This window comes from Nelumbo nucifera, chromosome 8 (genome assembly GCF_055504915.1).
Source record: "Nelumbo nucifera cultivar China Antique chromosome 8, China Antique-T2T, whole genome shotgun sequence".
NCBI classification, from domain to species: domain Eukaryota; kingdom Viridiplantae; phylum Streptophyta; class Magnoliopsida; order Proteales; family Nelumbonaceae; genus Nelumbo; species Nelumbo nucifera.
Window position 1 is genome coordinate 54,197,451 of NC_142656.1, and position 21,210 is coordinate 54,218,660.

Sequence of the window (21,210 nt, forward strand, 5' to 3'; positions counted from 1 at the left end):
TAAGAGTATGCAATTATTTTATATTTTCAACTTTTTTAATTATTCATATTTTATATACTACTTTTAATAATTTTTATAATACGAAAATAATAATAATAATTAACTTCAATTAGGTTTATTCGTTAAACTGGTGAAACCGACCAACCCGAACAACTCGACCCGGGTTGGTCGATTTTCTAGTATTTTTAGCTTGGCTTTGGTTAAAAAAATTCCTAACTCAACCAAGTTGGATCAGTTTCACTTTGGCCATTTGTAAACTGACCAAAATCGCATGACTTGATCATTGATATATATTAATATTTTATATTTTAAATATAAATTTTAATATGGAAAAGTGGGAAATTTCCCATATTTCTTAGTCTAAAATATTTTATATCATAAATTTAAATTTTTAATAATTGCACTATAATTTTTAAATTTAAATTTAACTTTTAAGTTTAAATCTTTTGAACCGACTGACCAAACCAAAAAAATTGACCCAAACCGGTATAACCTAACTGGGTTAGTTTTCACAAATGGTCAGTCGGTTTCAGCTGACCAACTCCCCAACCTGACCAACTCATGAATATTCATAATTTCAACTAAATTAATAGTCTCATTTCTGATAAACAATAATAGTTTAATCTCCAATAATTATTGAAAATTTATAAAGAAAATACACAACTATTGAAAATATATTGATAATGAAAATACAATAAGTACTAAAAATATATTAAATTAGTCAATAAATAGTATAATCTCAAATAATAGTTTAATCTCTAATAAATAATAATCAATAAGTTATAACAAAAATACAATAAACAAATTTTGAAAACTTCAATAATAGTAGTTTAATCTTCAATAATTATTGAAAGTTTTCTATTAAATAACAAAACAAATATAAATCTATACATAATTATTGAAAATACATCTATCACAAAAAAATAAATAATTACTGAAATATAATAAACATTAATATTAATATATATAATTATATAAGAAATATATATTAAGAGTTTAAAATTATTTTTTATGAAAATTATTTTCTTGAATTATTAATTGATATAAGTGAAATTAGTTACTTACAATATTATGTAATTTTGTAAAATATTAAATTATTATTAATTTGAATAATATGTCATAATTATTTTTCTACTTTTCAGATTTTTTAATTTATCACATAATTTCTTTATTTTAACTAATTTAAAATCTAGTTATGTCAAATATTTTGTTATTTAAAATATTTAGTTATTTAAATACTTAAATAATATGTAAAATATTTAAAATTTAAAATAATAATTAATTATTGAATTTAATAATACATAAAATTATACTTTGTACTGTTATTACATAATTTCATGATTAATTTTGTAAGATATTAAATTATTATTAATTTCAATATCATGTTATAATTATTTTTATACTTCTAAGAATATTTTTTAAATTTTTTACGTAATTTCGTTATTTTAACTATTTAAAATCTAAGTATGTTAAACATTTATTTATTTAAATATTTAAATAATATGTAAAATATTTAAAACTTTTTGTTACTTATTGAATTGAATAATCCATAAAATTATAATTTATACTATTGCTACATAATTTCATTATTAATTTTGTAAGATATTAAATTATTATTATTGTCAATATTATGTTATAATTATTTTTATACTTTTAAGAATTTTTTAAATTTATTATATATTTTTGTTATTTTAACTATTTAAAGTCTAGGTATGTTAAATATTTAGTTATTTAAATATTTAAATAATATATGTAAAACATTTAAAAAATTTTTATTTGAATTTTATTTATTTAAAGCTATTACATATTATTAAATATTTTTATATAATTATTTATATATTTATAATATTTTTCTATTTAAGATATTTATTTATTGAAATATTAAATAAGATTTATTTTTAATGTTAAATTTTTATTATTTGAATAACATTTAAATTGATAATCTGGAAAATAGAATTTAAATTGTTGGTACATAATTTCGTGATATATTTTGTACAAATATAAAATTACTTTTTGTGTTTAATAAATATTTTAAAGTTATTATATAATTTTGTTAGAATATTTAAATAATTTTTAAATTTTTTAATCCAAACTTTCTTTAGATAGATATAGATAGAAAGTGAGGGAGAGAATAAATAGGAATTAGAGATAATTTAGGAGAGAAACTCTCTACTAAATTAGAAATAATTTTGAAGACAAATAAGGAATTAGAGGTAATTTAGAAGATAAATAGGATATAGAGATAATTTAAGAGAAATTGGGGGATAATGGTGGAGGTAGTTTAGGATAAAATTTAGGAGAAGAGATTATTTAGGTTTTTGGGAAGATACATCTCATTGATTGTTTCAAAAAATAACATAAAATTCAAAAAATAAAAAATTCAAAAGAAGAAGAAAATTTGTAGACTTCCTTATTTTAATATAGAAAAGATATTGTATGAAAAATTTTGACCAATCAAAACCCACCCATAAATTTTGATAAATAACACCTAATTGGCTACCACATTTATGATCCCAATTTCAGATATCATATCTTTTCCAAACTTGAACCAATGACTCATCCAACCCAACTTTTCTCATAGATAACATATAAAATTTAAATATATACATTTAAATCCAATTAAATTGGATTGAATATATAGGGATTATATCAGATTGGATGGGGTAGATCCATATTCGATCCAATTAATAGACGGATACCAGACTTACCAGTTGCAAATTGCAACCCTAGATCATGTCATCAGATGTTGACATCTGATAATGAGATGGACGGTGAAGATTGAACTTAATTTTACCTATATTCTTGGGTATGAAGAGAGATCAGGCCTCTGCCGAGTCAAGTTTGTTACGTAAATGTTATCCAAGTCATATATTCAATTATGTCAACTTTAATTGTTCGACCTCGAAACTATTATTTCTTCTCAAGAAATACCAGACCTGTCCCAAGAGTCCTGCATCTGCATTCCCACTTCAAAACCGGATGGAAATAAACCAAAATGTAAGGATAAAAACGGAAACGAGAAAAATAGGAAAAACAGACGTTATAGAGAGTCGCTCAGCTCTCTGACTCTGAGTTAGCACTCCGGACGAAACACTGCTTCCTGAGAGATAACGGTTACCCGCCAACCTTCCGGTAATGTCAGAATTCGCAAAATCCTATATAAATGGTTTTGGGGTTAAGGTTTTTGATCTATATCCCTTGTTTTTCTTTAATTCACTTCTCCTTTTCTAGGGTTGCTCTGCTCTCTGTGACCAGAGAAAATGAGGATCGACAACGGCGATCATGTTTCCGCATCACGAAAGCATCTCGTGTTTGCGTATTACGTCACTGGTCACGGTTTCGGTCATGCCACTCGCGTTGTCGAGGTCAGTGAACCTCTCTCTCTCTCTCTCTCTCTCCACTGTTTTTCGGCTCTTCAATCTATGGAAGTTCGAAAGAATGCATTTTGATAAAGGGGTGTGAGTTTGTTCTTTGATGACTATGATATTATCAGGGATGACCTTTTGATTAATGTCTTATTGGCTTTGGCTCTGTTTTTTTTTCCTGTAAAACAGCGTTCATTTGATCATGTTTTCCTGATTTTGTGGAATGTTTGAATTCGCTATTATTTGAATTTGCCCAATTACTTTGAGGAATTGCTGCTATGGCGACTGTTTGGATTCCTCAACTTTTTAATGTTTAATGCGGAGGCGGTGATGAGTTGAACAACTGTTGTTTAATTTTTGAGTTGTTATTTCCCAGGTTGTTCGGCATCTCATTTTAGCTGGGCATGATGTTCACGTGGTTACTGGTGCTCCTGACTTTGTTTTCACTACAGAAATAGAGTCTCCAAGGCTCTTCATTCGCAAGGTAAGTTGCAAAGAAATGATCTTTCCCATGGTTTACGCCCTCTTTGTTTGGATTTCACTCCATACTTTCATTGTAATAAAAAATTTATCACGGATTAACAGGTTTTGCTGGATTGTGGAGCTGTTCAAGCTGATGCTCTAACAGTTGATCGTCTTGCCTCCTTAGAGAAGGTATTGTCTATATGATGGAATAAGAAAGGACTGTGAGTTTTAGATAACTATAAAATTCTAAAATTTATTTCTGCTGTAGTGATAATTCTAAAAAGTTGTCCATGGTAGTTTCTCCTTATGCTTGAGAACTCACATTACTTGCTGCCTTTCATAATATTTATTCTAGTTTTTCTTAGACCTTATCATTCTTATGCACTGATTTTTATTTTCCTTTCCTTTTGATATGTTGCTACAGTATTCACAGACAGCTGTGGCACCTCGAGCTTCTATTTTAGCAACCGAAGTGGAGTGGCTAAACTCCATCAAAGCTGACTTAGTGGTATTTGAGTACTTTCTTTTGTTTTGTTTTTTTTTTTTTTTTTTGTAATTTGCCTATGTTATCCCAACTTCTGATATACTTTAGTATATACATGGGGTAGCTTATATTGGAATTATATTCCCATCAGTAAGAGCTGTCTTTGGTAGCATTTTTTATGCTTATTAGTGCTTTTGTGGAAAGGTTTCGGATGTTGTTCCTGTTGCTTGCCGAGCAGCAGCAGATGCTGGGATCCGTTCTGTTTGTGTCACCAACTTTAGGTAATCTTTTATCCTGATAGTATTTAGATCTTTATTGACTTTTACCTCACTAACCTTTGTGCAACTGAAATTGTTACTGTGGCAAAGGTATACATAATTTTTTTTTACAAATTTATCAAAAATATTCATGAAAGCTCCCAATTTTATATAAAAAAAGAAACAGGTACAAAGTTTTGCAGAAATTTTGTGAAAATATTTTAAAATTGATGTATTTTTTCCATTTTGGGGAGATATTATTATTTTCATTTCGGACTTTAGTAATTCAGGATTTATGTAACCAGTCCTAATTAATTTCAATGAAACTTCTACAGTTGGGACTTCATCTATGCAGAATATGTTATGGCTGCTGGATATAATCATCGTTCAATTGTTTGGCAGGTGAACTTTTTTATCTTATTCTGTATAAATTGAAATGGCCTCCATTTTTCTGTTTTTTAATTGGTAGCCGAAACTTTGTAGTGATTAATATAGGAAAGTGTAGAGTAGAGAACCATATGTGACAACCAAAACCAAAGAATACACTTAATTGAAACAATGAATCCAATTTTTTCGCAAATCCTCCCACTTGAGCGGTTAGAAAGTTGATTCTTTCAGGGGTCGGTTACTCCTTTTTCTTTAGTTTTAGGTCTCTATCACTCCTAATGTTATATATGTTATCTGTTATCTTCCTTGGATTAGTTAAAATACAATCAGCCAATCTTTTTTGGGTAAAACAATTAAATTTGTAAAAACAGTACATTCCAATTTTCTTTGAATGGAAGAACTAAGTTTCAGGCAAAGCAGTTTTTTGTTTCTCTTTCCCCTTTGATGGATAACAAAATATACCTCATTAAGAGGACTACAACATTGTGGATGAGGCTTTAGATATAGAAACTCTACCCACCACTCCATTAAATACTTGGCAAGTCATCTTCAGTTGGTTAATGCTTCTTGTCACACACAGGAAATGCCCTTTTTGTGGATTGTACTAATACATGAAATTCTTAATGGAATTCAATAGACTCTAGCTTTCAAAACTCTTGGTGATTCCTTAATTATTTGAATTTTTGACATCCTTTTCAACTAAATAGCCCAGAGCCTTTAGTTTATAGCAAACCCATCCAGAACAGTAGACTAAGCATCTCGAACTCTACAAAACAATAAACTATCACCACATTATTGTTAAATAGATATCCTCAAACCTAGTTGAGGTAATTCACCCTGGAAGGAAGTGAATGGTGTAAGGACCGTGATAGGTGATACCTAGTTACAGTGTATAACTTGGCCACTTAGTTTGATCCCCTTGCAGTGTTGGAGGCAGATGCACAGGATGAAATGGAATAAGATATGCTTCAAATAATGGACTGAGTTGAGAGAACCCTTCTCCTGAAGATTCTATTTTGCATCTTTCCTCAAATACACCAACATATAACATGTGTCAACATCCTATTTGCCTTGATTTCTCCACAGGTGATATCATGAACAAATGGAAGGAAGTGGCTAGTTCTGATTGCCACAATTCTAATATAAGCCCTGCTTGGTCTCCTCCAATGGTTGACTACATTAAGTTAAATTTTGATGGGAGTAGTGCTGGGAATCCAGGCCCATCTGGTATTGGAGGGGTGTTTAGGGACAATAAAGGCAAGACCTTTAGTCTATATTCAGGCCTGATTGGAATAGGTGACTCCCTAAGGGCTGAGTTTATGGCTGTTATGGAAGGATTGCAAAAGGCAAAAGATCTGAAGTGGATGGTTGTAGAAGGTGATTCAAAGCTGGATGATTCAAGATATGGAAGTGCAGTTCAGCTGGGTTAAAAGGGCAGCAAATGGTTTTATTGATGCATTAGCAAAACAAGGGGTGGCGAGGAAGTTGTTCTGGGCTCAATTGTAATAGTTGTTGTCTGTGGAGAGTTAAGACAGTTTACCTCTCCCTATCTTGTAATTTTTAAATATTTCTAATGAAATTGATAAAAAAAAACATCCTATTTGCCTTTATAACCAAAGGGTGCTGGTTTTCCATTTAATTATGAAATTGGTAATGACCATATATTTCACCTAACAGTGTCCTATCGAAGTGAACAAATTCATCCAAATTGAGTTGGCAACTTGATATGTATCTCTAGACCAATGGAAAGAAAGAAATGCAAACAAATCAAGGCAACTCTCATATTAAGTTGCTTATGAAATTCAATTGAAAAGGGAATGTACCTACAACTTTTGTGGTTTCTAATTCTTTCTATATAACCACCCACTACCTCATAACAAAAGTTAGCAAGAGAACCTTTGGCCAAAAATGTGCAAGTTAATTCATAGGTAGAGCTTTAGATTGTGAGATGAACTCCATAATCCAAAATAACTGGGATAAAATAGTAGAGTATAATATTATCAACCATAGCAAATTGTGTTGGGGTTGGTAAAGGAAATTTGATCTTTCGAATACAACTATTGATTTTGAGGTTCTGATTAGATCAGTTTATCAAATAATCAAGCCCTTTGGAGCATTCTTCTAATCTCAAATAGACCCTATCAAGTAGATTGACTATACTAAAAAAAGGCAAGAAAGACTGGGATAAAATGGTAGTTCATGGTTGTAACTTGTAACTATACATTGTGAAATGAACTCTAGAATCCAAAATAACTGGGATAGAATAATAGAATACAATCTTATCAACCACAACAAACTGTGTTGAGTTTGGTAAGAGAAAACATGATCTTTCCAAGCACAAATTATTGATTTTGAGGTGTTGGTTAGATTAATTTATCAAATAATCAAGTCCTTTGGAGCATTCCTGTAGCCTCAAATAGACCAGATCTGGAAGATTGACCAGAAATGTTTCACACTGTTGGCTAACCAGGATAGCAGGATATACAAATTAAATCATGTCAGTCATTTCTGTTATCTAGTATTAGGAATAGTCTCTTCACTTGATGAAGTGGTTCATCCATTGAATTGTTCAATAAGGTAAATGGGTAAAATCCATTCTAAATACTTGGCAGGAAAAAATAATAAGGCTATTTATAAGGTAAATGGTTTTCAAGTATACTTGAAGAGTCATGGTATAGTTTGGTGACTTATTTTTGAGAAAAGGTAACAGATATTCATTACTCAAAAAAGGGGACAGGATGTACAAAGTGCATTGCCAACCAAAAGCAAAAAACAAACCCCACTAATTCATTGGCATTGTATTTAAACTGTACAATTACTCCCTTCAAACCCAGATTTAGCTAATCTATCAGCCAATTGATTCAATGGGTGGGGAGATACAATGGGTGACAAGGAATATGTCTATAAGATACAAGGGGTGGGGAGATCATCAAATGCCTTTTCTGATTGTTTGGAAAAACAGGGGGCAAATAGGGAAGCTTTGTTCTGGGCTCAACTGTAATTTTGTATTAGCCTTTATGTATTTTATGCTTTAGTTTCTGTTTAATCTGTTTGAGAGGTGGCAACTCACGCCTAGGGGCAATCGTAATGGGAGGCTGGTGGCTAGCCCGAGTAGTAAGCATAAGTTCTGGCCAGTTTCTCTGCAGGTCATCCAGGTTATAGCAAGCAAAGGTCTTGCTGTTTACTATCCATATATACGAGAAATTTTTATAAAAAATTGGTGGGTCCTACATAAGAAATTTGAACATAATTGGTGGGCCCTAAATGAGAAACCAGTGGTCCCACATGAGAATTGGTTGGCCTCACAAGAGAATTGGTGGGCCCCATATATGTGGGACATGTCACCCCATTTCTTCAAAATTTGAAAATATATGAGAAATTTTTATAAAAAGAATTGGTGGGACATGCCACTACATTTCTTCCAAATTTGAACATATATGAGAAATTTCTATAAAAGAACTGGTGGGCCTTACATGTGAAATTCGAACATAATTTGTGGGTCCCACTTGGAAATGAATGCCTATTATCCAACATTGCTCTTTATTAGCTTGAATAGGTATTCTCAAATATGCAGAACATGTCATCACATTTCATCTGGGTTCTTTGGTATGGACACCTATTCAATTTCTATCCAAAAATGAGCAGGAATTTAAGCCTAGAAAAAGAAATTGATTGCGTGGAATGTGAGAGGGCTGAGAGAAGGTAGAAGAAGGGAGTTAGGAATTTTTTGAGAATTCACATTCCTGATATGGTGCTACTACAAGAAACTAAGCTGGAAGCCTTTGACATGATCTTGAAGAATGGAATTTGGGGTGTTCAAGTAGTGGAGATTGGGCAGAGGTAATGTGGAGGGCCTCTCAGGAGGCTTGGTGGTGTTATGGGATTCCGGAAGTATCGGCAAAATGGGGGTAAAAAAAGGGAGATATTCCACCTCAATTTCCTTTCAGATGGTGGAAAGGGGATGGCAATGGGGACTCACAAATGTTTATGGTCCAAATGTAGAAGGGGCAAGGGTGGAAATGTGGGAGGAGCTGGAAGAAGCGAGAAGGGAGTGGGAAGGTCCGTGGTGTTTGAGCAGAGACTTCAATATAGTTAGAAGAGTGGGGGAGATGGAAGGGGGCAGGGATGAAAGTGAAAGTGCAGGAATGAGGAGGTTTGGGGATTTTATCAGGAGAAAAGGGCTAATTGACCCACCCATAAATGGGTGCAGATATACCTGGAAGAATGGTCAATCTCTTCCTATTTTAAGAAGGCTGGACAGATTCCTATATACTAGAGATTGTGTGGACCACATAGGTAAAGTGATCCAAGAAGCCTTGCTATATATTATGTCAAATCATAAGCCAGTTCTGCTCAGAAAGTTGGTAGTGACTTCAGGCCCAAGACCATTTAAATTTGGGAACATGTGAATGGATCATCCAGATTTCCTGGATTGGGTGAAGAAAGCAATTGGAGGGATCATCGGGGTTGAAATTGGTCAGAAAGTTGCAGTTTCTGAAGGAGGAATTAAAGAGATGGAATGTGTCAGTGGTAATGTGGGGGTAAGAAAAAAATAAATCTAAGAGAAAATGGCTAACTTAGATAGGCTGGAAGAGGTGGGGGATCTATATAGAGAAGAGAGAGCAGAGAGAGACAGATTGGAGTTAGAGTTGAAAATTTTGATTCATAGGGAGGAGGAAAGCTGGAGACAAAAGTCCAGACTGACTTGGCTGAAAGTAGGTGATAAAAATACAGTGTTTTTTCACGCCTATGCTAGTGCAAGGAGGAAAAAAATTTAATCTCAAGAATTCAGGTAGAGGGGAGGTAGTGGAGGAGTGGTCTGGAATTTATGAGAATGTAGTGGATTTCTATAAGAAGCTGTATACTTCAAGAGTATGGAATTGGATGTTGCTAGGGGAGCTGGTTCCCAAAAATCTGGATGAAACATCAATTTCCTAGATTGAAAGTGATTTCAGTTTGGAGGAAATCAAAGAGGCCTTAAAAGCATAAATGGGGACAAAGCCCCGGGGCCAGATGGCTTCAACTTTACATTCATAAAGTCATGCTGGAGCCTTCTGGAAAGAGACTGTGAACTGATGTTTCAGGAATTCCATAGAGAGTGAAAGTTGGAGAAATCAACAAATACTACTTTTATTTCCTTGATCCCAAAGAAGGAAGGTATTAGTGAATCTGAAGGATTTTAACCAATAAGTCTAATTAGCAGCCAATATAAGCTGTTGGCTAAATTTTTATCAAAAAGGTTGAGAAGAGTTCTACATGAGGTTGTAGGGGAGTCACAAATGGCGTTTGTGGAAGGAAGACGGATTTTAGATGGTGTTTTAGTGGCAAGTGGATGCATTGATGCCAGATTAAGAAGTGGGAGACTGGGCCTAGTTTGTAAGATTGACATTGAGAAAGTGTACGTTCACTTTAAATGGGGCCTTTTAGAGGAAGTTCAAAGGTTAATAAGTTTTGGAGAAAGATGGAGATCTTGGATGTATGCATGCATGTCCACAGTTTCATTTTCAAATGGAATTTCTTCGGAGTTTTTTCAAGCATCAATAGGCTTGAGGCAAGGAGATCCAATTTCCCCAATGCTATTTGTTTTGGTCATAGAGGTTCTGAACCTACTTTTGTGGAGAAATGGACAAAGGGGTTTAATTGAGGGTTTTAAGGTAGGAAGGGATGGTCCTTGCATATCTCCTCCGCAGTATGCAGATGACACTCTGATCTTCCTGGATGCTTTGGTTGAACAAGTGTTAAACTTGAGGGCATTTATGGAAAATTTTGAACTGTTATCAGGTCTGAAGGTTAATCTTGCAAAAAGTGTAGTGAAGGAGTGGGAGATATTGAGGAGGAAGTGCTTCTGAACTGTGCCAATGCTTTTGAATGCAGAATTGGAAAGCTTCCTTTCACATATTTGGGTATGCCAATAGGAGTGGCTTCAAATTCTGGTGCCTTGTTGTCTTTGCTGGAAATCCCATCATAGGTGGCCGAAAGAATAGAGAAAGTTCAAAGAGACTTCCTTTGGGAGAGATTGGGAGGGGGGGAGGGGGAAAGAAATTCCATTTGATGATGTGGGACAAGGTATGCAGACCAAAGAAAGAGGAGGGGCTAGGGATTAGAAGGTTGAGAGCTTTCAAAAGGGCCTTGTTGGGGAAATGGTTATGGAGGTTTGGGTTAGGGAGAGAAGAGGATTGGGAAGGGGGGAGGGGGAGGGGGAAAGAAATTCCATTTGATGATGTGGGACAAGGTATGCAGACCAAAGAAAGAGGGAGGGCTAGGGATTAGAAGGTTGAGAGCTTTCAAAAGGGCCTTGTTGGGGAAATGGTTATGGAGGTTTGGGTTAGGGAGAGAAGAGGATTCCTTGTGGAAGAGGGTGGTGATGATGTGGGAGAGAGAAGAGGATTCCTCTCTAGTCTTCCAACTTATTATTTGTCTTTGCTGAAAATCCCATCATAGGTGGCCGAAAGAATAGAGAAAGTTCAAAGAGACTTCCTTTTGGAGAGACTGGGAGGGGGGGAGGGGGAAAGAAATTCCATTTGATGATGTGAGACAAGGTATGCAGACCAAAGAAAGAGGGAGAGATAGGGATTAGAAGGGTGAGAGCTTTCAAAAGGGCCTTGTTGGGGAAATGGTTATGGAGGTTCGGGTTAGGGAGGGAAGAGGATTCCTCGTGGAAGAGGGTGGTGATGGGGTGGTAAGGTTGGGTTGGGAGCCTAGAGAAGTAAGGTTTTCATATGGGGTGAGTGTATGGAAGAGGATCATGAGTTTCACTAGGGAATTCAGAAACCTAATAAGCTTCTTAGTAGGAGATGGTACAAGAATTTGGTTTTGGGAGGATGATTGGATTGGGGGATGGCAAGTTGATGGAGTTGTGCACAAGATTGTATAAGCTGGCTGAGGCTGAAATTACCATCAGTAACTGCTACGAAAGAAGAGGAGATCAGTTGATCTGGAGTCCAAAATTCAGGTGGTCTTTGCTGGATAGAGAGGTGGAGTGCATAAGACTGTTAGGGAAGTTAGAGGAGGTGAAGATCTCTCCTCAGAGGAGGGATGAACTCTGGTGGAAGGAATGCTCAAATGGAAAATTCACAGTGAAATCCTGTTATCTAGTACTTAGCAGAAGCAGCTTAGATCCAAACCAGTCAGAAGGAGTTTGGGGAAATCCGGTTCCCCCAAGGGTAGAAGCATTTGCCTGGTTAGAGGCGATGGACAGTATTCTAACAGTGGATCATCTAAAATCAAGAGGCTTCAGTATGGCGAATAGGTGCTGCCTATGCGAGGAACAAGAGGAGAATGTCAGACATCTGTTGATCAAATGCAAGTTTGCTGACTTCCATTGGAGATTGTTCACCAAAATGTTTGGGGTACCTGATTTTCATCCAAATTCAGCTGCAGAAATCTTTTCTGCTTGGCCAAAGTTAAGAGGTTCCAAGAAGACTAAGGTGATTTGGAGCTGCATGCCATTCACAATATTGTTGGAAGTTGGAACATATGGAAGGAAAGGAATAGAATAATTTTTTATGCCAGATTCTATAACATGGACAGGATAGTAGCTGCTGTAAGCAAGTCGGTTGCTGATTGGGTTATGGTTCGTCCAGAATTTAGACATATTGATAAAGAGGAACTGGGGGAAAATTAAGGGGAAGTGCTAGGAATTCAGATTTGTAATTTGGAAAATTTATTCTGAGTTTGGATCCTTTCATTATGGTTGTAATTGGTGGTGCCTTATCATCATCATCTTGTATTTTTCTTTTATTTTAATGAATTTTTTGTTTTTACCTATAAAAAAAAGTGTCCATGCCAAATATCATTTTGGCCCATTCCTGCCCAACCTTGGCAATAATGGCAAGAATGAACGAGAAATGGGCCCCCGGATGTGAACCAAACAGGCATCTCCAAGTAAGAAGATAGAAAGAGCAGCCCAGTGCACGAGGCTCCCAGCAATGCAGGATCTGGGGAGCAACAGATTTGCACAGCCTTACCCCTGCACACACAGTGAGGCCGATTCCAAGATCTGAAATCTGCTCACCCATGTTGCAATGGAGCAAGCAACCCAATCATTGCACGAAGGGCCACCTTTGTCTCCAAGTAAGATCTCTCTTGAAAAATCCTCCTGCCATGTTCTTCCCAGATGTTCCACACAATGGCATGGTAAAAGTTTTCCAATAACACCTACTTTTGCTAATCTTAAAATGAATTCCTTGTCAATGGATAATGAACTTCCTAATGGAATTTGGGGGGCCTAACTATAATACATTCCAAAAGCAAGGGAAAGAAATATTTTGCACAAACAGTTTCTTGACTTATTGATGAAAACAATCTTAGAATTGTCTATTTACAATTTTTTGTGTTTGTAAATAGACAATTTAAGGACCAGACAGAGCCTCCGGGATGAAATTTGTGATGGTGTAAGGTCAATCCTGTATTGTGTTTGTGTTGACCTAAACAAGGGGCCTTACTATTCTGCTTTGTTGATTTCCAATTAAAATATCTGTTATATGTTGAGTGTAATGTCTTTCTTGGAGATTATCTCCTTCTGATTGGTTTGTTGAAAATTTATACAGATAGCTGAAGATTATTCTCATTGTGAGTTTTTGATCCGTCTACCAGGGTACTGCCCAAGTATGTTAGTTCAAGCTCATTGCTTCAATGAAGTGTTTTTTCCCTTTTAAATTTGTGCTTATGTACTTATTCATCTGTTATAGGACATCATTTCTTACCGACTCTAACTTGTATTTCTTGACATACAGTGCCTGCTTTTCGCGATGTTATTGATGTACCCCTTGTTGTAAGGAGGTTGCACAAGTCCCGAGCAGAGGTTTAGGCCATGAAACTTTTCTAATGTTCTTTCAAGGCATACTTTATTGCATAATGGGACCTTCTCATAATCCTCCGGGTACAGGTAAGAAAGGAGCTTGGGATTGGAGATGATGTGAAGTTAGTTATTTTCAACTTTGGTGGACAGGTGAGATTTTTATTGCACTGCAAGTTGATTGAATTTTGTAGGTTGAATGTCTTAAGAAGTTATCATTGACAAGATCAAAGGAAATTTTATGTTGAAAAGTTCATTACCAAGTTCTAGAAAATCTGAAATTTTTACTGTATTTCATTTAATTTGGATTTCTTCTACATTAGTGTTTGCTTTAGTTCCGTCACCATTTCTTTCATCTCATTTAATTGATGAATGTCAAGGATGATACTTTGCTGAGTTGATAATGATGCTTTTTTAAGTAATTAAATGTGAGTATCTTTCTTTGTTCCTGATTTTGTTTCTATGTTGTTTTCTACCATTTGCAGCCAGCAGGTTGGAAGTTGAAGCAGGAATATTTGCCCGCTAGTTGGATGTGCCTGGTATTTTCTGAATGAAATATATCCAACATTATGGTCCAATCATTTATGTTTTTGTGCAATTTTCTCTCCTATGAATTGATAAGAAAGATGCTTAATGTTTCTCTTAAACAGGTATGTGGCGCATCTGATGACCAAGAGCTTCCCCCAAACTTCATCAAGCTTGCAAAAGATGTTTATACGCCTGATCTGATTGCAGCATCTGACTGCATGCTTGGTATACAAAACAATTTTTGTTACGAGTCAAAGCAACTCATTTTGGTGGAAAGTTGAAGTTTAATTTTACAGTCTGTCGTTTCAGGAAAAATTGGATATGGAACAGTCAGTGAAGCTCTAGCATACAAGTTGCCATTTGTTTTTGTACGCAGAGATTATTTTAATGAAGAACCTTTTTTGAGAAACATGCTTGAGGTACAATCAATTGCTTCAAATGTTTGATGCCACTCCTTTCACATTAGTCCTTATTAAATGTTTGATTAGCATCCTGACCTTGCTTGATATATAGCACTACCAAGGTGGTGTTGAGATGATTAGGAGAGACCTGCTCATTGGACACTGGACACCATACCTTGAACGTGCTATCAGTCTCAAACCATGCTATGAGGGAGGCATTAATGGTGGCGAGGTACTTGACCTGCTTTGTAGATCTGCGTCATTAATGTGGAGTTCAATCATTAACTATTACACATCTTCAGTGGTTCAGATGATTATTTTATAGTGAAACTGAGGATATTTAGTCAATGATACTGGGTGAGTTAATTAAAAAGCAATCTATTAATAATTGTGGTTCGAAAAAACATAAATTTCTCTTTTAATTATAATTATTAAATTGTCATTAATCACCAAAGAACAAGTTCAAAAAATTTTGTTTAACTGAAAACATCTCGATTTTCAATTAATGTGATATTGGTAAATTAGTTCACAACACAACAACAGCTAAGAGCATTGCTGCAGAAAGATGAATCTGGGAATCAACCCACTACTCTCCATACCTAGATCAAAGCATGAGCTTTTTCATCAGTGATGAGATCAAAGAATTCATTGGTAATTTGATATTAATGGGCAGAAAACCTAACCTGGTGTGAAGGGGTAATAGTAGATAAAAACAGAGGTTAAATTTTATGGTAGTGTGACCCTTGTAGAAAGTAAGTATAATGCAAAATGAGAGAGAAAAATTAAATAAATGGCCAGATAGTTTCAATGTATGATCTTCAGTGGATGATGCCTTGTTGATGGTGTGATTGAATATGATATTGTTAGAGAATAAAACCTATTCATGGACCTCACTTAACTGCTTAAACTTTTAGGTTGAATGGTTCTTTGAGATGGTATCAGAGCCACTTTGACCAAGTGGTCTAGTGTTCGATTCTCGTCACCCCATTATAATTAATTAAGTTTCAGCACAAGGTATGGGTGGACCTGTGCTGTCCACACTTCAAGCCCAATGGGCTCTCGTGTGAAGAGGCATGTTAGAGAATAAAGCCTATTCATGGACCTCAGTTAACAGCTTAAGCTTTTAGGTTGAATGGTTCTTTGAGAGATATTATAATTTAAATTTCACCCTTCTACTTTGCACTGCCAATGTTTTCATCATATACATTAGTTCTCAGAATCTGGGCCACACTACACCTGTTTGAAACTTTGAGTAAGGTTTGGTCATCCAGCAAAGCCTGATTTCTACAACCTTTAGATATTGTTGGCTCAATGCTCACTAGCATTGACAATTTAGGACAGTTCTAAAATAGTTTCATCCTTGTGGGTCAAGGATTTTAGTTTGGTTTCTTGTTTTATTGAGGTGCAAATTACTTTTCTTGTTTGAGTGGTTTGAGTTTCGAGTTGGATCTCCTCCCAATAAAACATGTTCCAACACCCCACCAACTTGATCTGAAATCACACATCTCACATTGAAACTGGGGCCTACCATAAAAGTGGGAACCATTATGTATGAGACGTATGGTGTCAGATGATGTTGGTAGGGTGTTGGAACATATTCCGTTGGCAGGTGATCCGGACTCTTGAATTGACTATTCTTCATGTTCTATATTGGATTTCAATACTTTTTTATGGGTTTGATGGAGATCTTTCTATGTCCTTCAATGATTAAAAAGGAAATAAAGGAACTCTTGACCCAGTATGCATATAGTTAAGCTAGGCTATAGTTTGACTTCTGTTTGTGGAGCAATTTGACTTTTTCAATAGATACCTAAAATCTTATTTAGAAAGAGCAAAAGGAGAGATGCACAAAGTGCAAGAAAAAGGCTGAGACGAGATTTTTTGCCAAAAAAAGACAAAAATGAAAAGAAATAACAACCCTAGAAAAGCATCCAATCCCTCCATCCCAAAACAAGAACTCTATGCAGAAATCAGAACTGAACATACTGTTAGCAGACCCAGCTCCCTTGATGTCTATTACATTGTTTCTATTAATCTTATTAATTGGTAGTATACTTATCCACATTAGTCATTCATATTTTTAACTAATGTATTCTACTGATAAAATTTCAGATTGCTGCTCGCATCTTACAGGATACTGCTATTGGCAAAAATTATGTTTCAGATAAGGTAAGCATTATGCTGATCACTTGTTCTTGTTTTTTTTTTTTTTTGATAAATGAATGAAAATGTTTTATCACCAAAAGATTAAAACAATACAAGAAACCTGTAGAGAACACTGATGTGGGCCCCACAGCAGTGGTCCCCACTGTGTTCGTAGGACAGCATGTGTAGTTATTTGTTTCAGTTATAGTAGTGTCAGTTTGGGTCAGTTTGTTAATTCAGTTGTTATTTATTTCAGTTTTTATTTACTTTATTTAACATGTAAGTACTAAGGGCAGATTAGTCCTTTCCTTTATGTACTAAACATAACTTATAAATATTAAGAGTGTGGCGGCGGCAGATGTGTTAGAATCTGTCCCTCCTTTCAACCCCTTGTTCTCCTGTTTCTCTTCTCTTCCTTCTCCTTTCTCTCACTTTTCTTCTGCTTTTGTAAACCTAAAATCTATTAGGATTCAAGACTGATTACAGTCTTGATCTTCTACTTGGTATCAGAGCCTATCTAAGGCTTCTCATGTGTGTCTAGTCCAGCCGATCACATGAGGACTAGCTAGGGCTGGAAGCTTATGAAGAAGTATTTGGCGCCTGATTCTTGGAGATTACTAGGAGAGGTTTGCAGCAGTTGAGGACTTGTCGCGGCTTGCAGAGAGTTGGTAATCAGGAAGAAGCAGCGAAGGTTAGGGTTCAGGCAACCCTGGAAGGCAGTAAACCGAAATCCATTAGTAAGTTTTTTTTTTAGTTTCAGAGACTGCAATCAGTCGAAATAGGTTGGACCTATCTAGAAGGAGAGGCCAAACTGTTTTAAGTTTGTTTCTAGGGTTTGACTGTTGGGCCGAACCCCCATTCTCTCAGAGATCAGTTTTAGGGTTTCATATTGACCCTAGGACAGGTCCCACTTGTACAGACTGCTTGGAGAATGCAGCTGAGCACTTATTTCAGACCTACAGTTGAAACCCGAATTCTGCTTCCGCAGCAGTGGGCCCCACAGCAGTGGTTTCAGATAATAGCATCTCAGATTGCTCCTCTAGAGGATAAAAAACTTGACAGACTGCCTGATACTGTGATAGCCGATTGATTTCAGATCAGATTTGTGTGGGTTTCAGATCAGATCAGATTTTGTGTTGGTTTCAGATTAGATTTCAGACCTGCATTGATTTCACTCTGTTTTCTGGTGTAGTGGCTCTAACAGTTTGTAGCCACTGATTCTTGACCAAAGATGGAGTTTAAAGGTCAGGGAGAAAGTAGTTTTGGGAACAACAGTTATGGTAGTGTATCTGAAACCGGGTTTCAGATTACAACTATGAAATTTGATGGGTCAAATTACTTGGAATGGGCTCAATCAGCCGGCTGATACACCCATCGAACAAAATCACAAGATTAGTGCAGAGGGCGGGGAGCCTCTTGAAGACAAAGTTATGTTCCAACGGTTGGTTGGAAAGCTCCTATATCTCTGTCTCACTCGGCCGGATATCAGCTATGCAGTTAGTGTTGTTAGCCAGTACATGCACTCCCCTAGAACTTCTCATCTTCTTGCGGCAGAGAGAATATTAACATACTTGAAGAGATGCCCGGGTAGAGGTATACTGCTCAAGAACAATAATCACATGAGGGTGGAAGTCTATACAGATGTCGATTGGGCTGGGAGTGTTGATGACAGAAGGTCTACCTCTGGATATTGTGCCCTTGTGGGAGGTAACCTTGTCTCTTGGAGGAGTAAGAAGCAGAGTGTTGTTTCCCGCTCCAGTGCTGAAGCGGAATACAGGTCAATGGCTAACGGAGTGGCTGAAATCTTATGGCTGAGATCACTACTTAAAGAGTTGAGTATTCACTATGAAAAGCCCTTAACGTTGTATTGTGGTAATCAGGCAGCTATTAATATAGCCCACAACCCAGTGCAGCATGACAGAACTAAACATATCGAAGTTGATCGACATTTTGTGCGAGAGAGGGTCACATCACAAGAAGTGTGTCTTCCGTATATCACATCTAATATGCAGCTCGCGGATATCCTCACCAAGGCTGTACCAAGGAAGAAGTTAGAGACAGACCTATCCAAGTTGGGAATGATAGATATCTATTCCCAACTTGAGGGGGAGTGTAGAGAACACTGATGTGGGCTCCACAGCAGTGGTCCCCACTGTGTTCGTAGGACAGCATGTGTACTTATTTGTTTCAGTTATAGTAGTGTCAGTTTGGATCAGTTTGTTAATTCAGTTGTTATTTATTTCAGTTTTTATTTACTTTATTTAACATGTAAGTACTAAGGGCAGATTAGTCATTTCCTTTATGTACTAAACATAACCTATAAATATTAAGAGTGTGGCGGCGGCAGATGTGTTAGAATCTGTCCCTCCTTTCAACCCCTTGTTCTCCTGTTTCTCTTCTCTTCCTTCTCCTTTCTCTCACTTTTCTTCTGCTTTTGTAAACCTAAAATCTATTAGGATTCAAGACTGATTACAGTCTTGATCTTCTACTCAACCCTTGAAGAGGCATGAGCTGTGACTCCTCCCAAACCAATAACTAGTTACAAACTAAAAGAGACACAGATTATAACTGAACCCAGTACAGTATATTCCTATTTGCCCCTTATGTGGCTAAACAGTCAGCCAAGACATTTTCTGATCTCCCAACCCATTGTGTCATCAAATCATGCCTCTGGTGATCTACTTAAATTTCTTAATTTCATTCCTGAAAACCCAAGTAACCGAGTCTGGATCCTGCAACCACCCTACAAGAGTAACTGATTTGCAATCTGAATTCCTTGTAAGGCAGCAAGTATTCAACCCTATTAGAGTCTCCTACCCACACCGCTCCTGAGAACAAAGCTAATATATGTCTATCATTGTCTCTCACTACCCCTCGTGTACCAGAGGAGCCTGGATTACCTTTACCATCAAAGTTCAGTTTCACAAAACCTGTTGGAGGAATAAATTTACTTGATCCTTATTAGGACTACTGTTAGCCACCACGATCCAGTGTCTCCAAATATCATCAAAGGAGAATTGTCAAATCCATCCAGTTTTTATCCAATGTATTACCATGGTCAACACATTCTTTGAGTTTTTGTGGGCTCCTTTCCCTTTCTTTTTTTTTCAATAAATCTCCTTTCCCTTTCTTTTAATACTCTTGTGTTCTTCTCTTCCCAAATAGTCCATATTATTGCAGCTCTCGTACATCTCCATATTACTCTTCCTGTTCTTTTACCCCGAACAAAAGTAGATGGGTCAAATAGCATATGCATCTTTGAAGGCAAGTTCCACTTGTACCCAAACAAAGAGAAAAACCAATCCCATAATTCTGCGGCAAGAGAACAGAAATAAATAAGTAATAACAATCATCACCATTGGATTTGCGTAGAATACACCAGTTTGGGGATAAACACAGGAAGGGTCTTCTCTTGTTATTATTTAGTATTATGTATTTTTCTATAGATAAATTTTATGAAGTTACATTTCCTCAAACTTTAATCAAGTCTCCCACAGGGGCAAGAAACAATTCTTTTTTTTTTTTTTGTTGAATGCACATTGAATGTCCATATTATTGATTTAGAGATGAAAGTAGAAATTTCTGGCTGTTGTCTTCATTTTTAATATGGTATGCACTGTTCTATTTTCATCTGCATGAAATGCCTGGGACCTTTTGTTCTTTGTATTATATGTTCAAAATTTTTGTTGCCGAGGACCTTAATGTTATCAAAAGCTAGTAGCACGTGTACTAAATTTTATCTGAATCTTCATGCCTAGTACTAATTATGGGCCTCTATGTTTGTTATGATTTCAGCAATATTTTTCCTTGCAGAATGTACAGAAATTCATCAATTTATTGTTCAGATCATGGGATTTTTGGTTTGTCTTCATTTTTCATTAGTTTCAAATATTCATGCAAGATCCATCATGCATAGTGTCCACTGTTTGTTTAATGCATTATTCTGAAGAAAATATAATATCCTGGTTTTGATGCAGAATAACATGATCAGTGCTGGTAAAGTAAAAGGACATTGGCACATTTCATAAGAATTTTATGAAATTCATTCTTGAATGAATAAGCCCAAGAGTTTTCCCTTTAATTGTTGGGGCAGTTAATTAATTATTTCTGTCAATAAGGCCCTCTGGTTTTCTGAAAGGCAAGCAGGGAATTAAGGGAAGGCATAACAGGAATTAGGTACTTGGGGGGATTTTGCTAATATGGATTGTTTTGTTTTTCAAAGCAAAAATAACTGCTATATAAGCAAATACAATTGTTTTGCTAATGTGGCAGTTGCTCTTGTTCTAAAAAACAAAACCATACATATTGAACAGCACCCTCCTAATCGATTCAAATACAAGCCTTATATGGTCAGATGGCCTTGAAAGCACCTTCTCCTCTC

At 35.9% G+C, this 21,210-nt stretch overlaps 1 protein-coding gene across 1 annotated transcript in view; it reads left to right on the forward strand.

Moving 5' to 3' along the window:
- Positions 1–2,922: 2,922 nt before the first annotated feature.
- The window catches only part of LOC104601626 (L-arabinokinase-like), a 51,825-nt gene continuing 33,537 nt past the window's right edge, over positions 2,923–21,210 (forward strand). Inside the window, exons 1-15 of the mRNA XM_010265039.3 lie at positions 2,923–3,132; positions 3,232–3,365; positions 3,742–3,849; positions 3,951–4,019; positions 4,255–4,338; positions 4,519–4,595; positions 4,907–4,973; positions 13,508–13,565; positions 13,694–13,761; positions 13,846–13,908; positions 14,241–14,294; positions 14,406–14,508; positions 14,593–14,702; positions 14,797–14,916; positions 16,797–16,853. Coding sequence (XP_010263341.1) covers positions 3,261–3,365; positions 3,742–3,849; positions 3,951–4,019; positions 4,255–4,338; positions 4,519–4,595; positions 4,907–4,973; positions 13,508–13,565; positions 13,694–13,761; positions 13,846–13,908; positions 14,241–14,294; positions 14,406–14,508; positions 14,593–14,702; positions 14,797–14,916; positions 16,797–16,853 — 1,143 coding nt within the window. The 5' untranslated portion in view covers positions 2,923–3,132; positions 3,232–3,260. The remainder of the gene's footprint in view (positions 3,133–3,231; positions 3,366–3,741; positions 3,850–3,950; positions 4,020–4,254; positions 4,339–4,518; positions 4,596–4,906; positions 4,974–13,507; positions 13,566–13,693; positions 13,762–13,845; positions 13,909–14,240; positions 14,295–14,405; positions 14,509–14,592; positions 14,703–14,796; positions 14,917–16,796; positions 16,854–21,210) is intronic.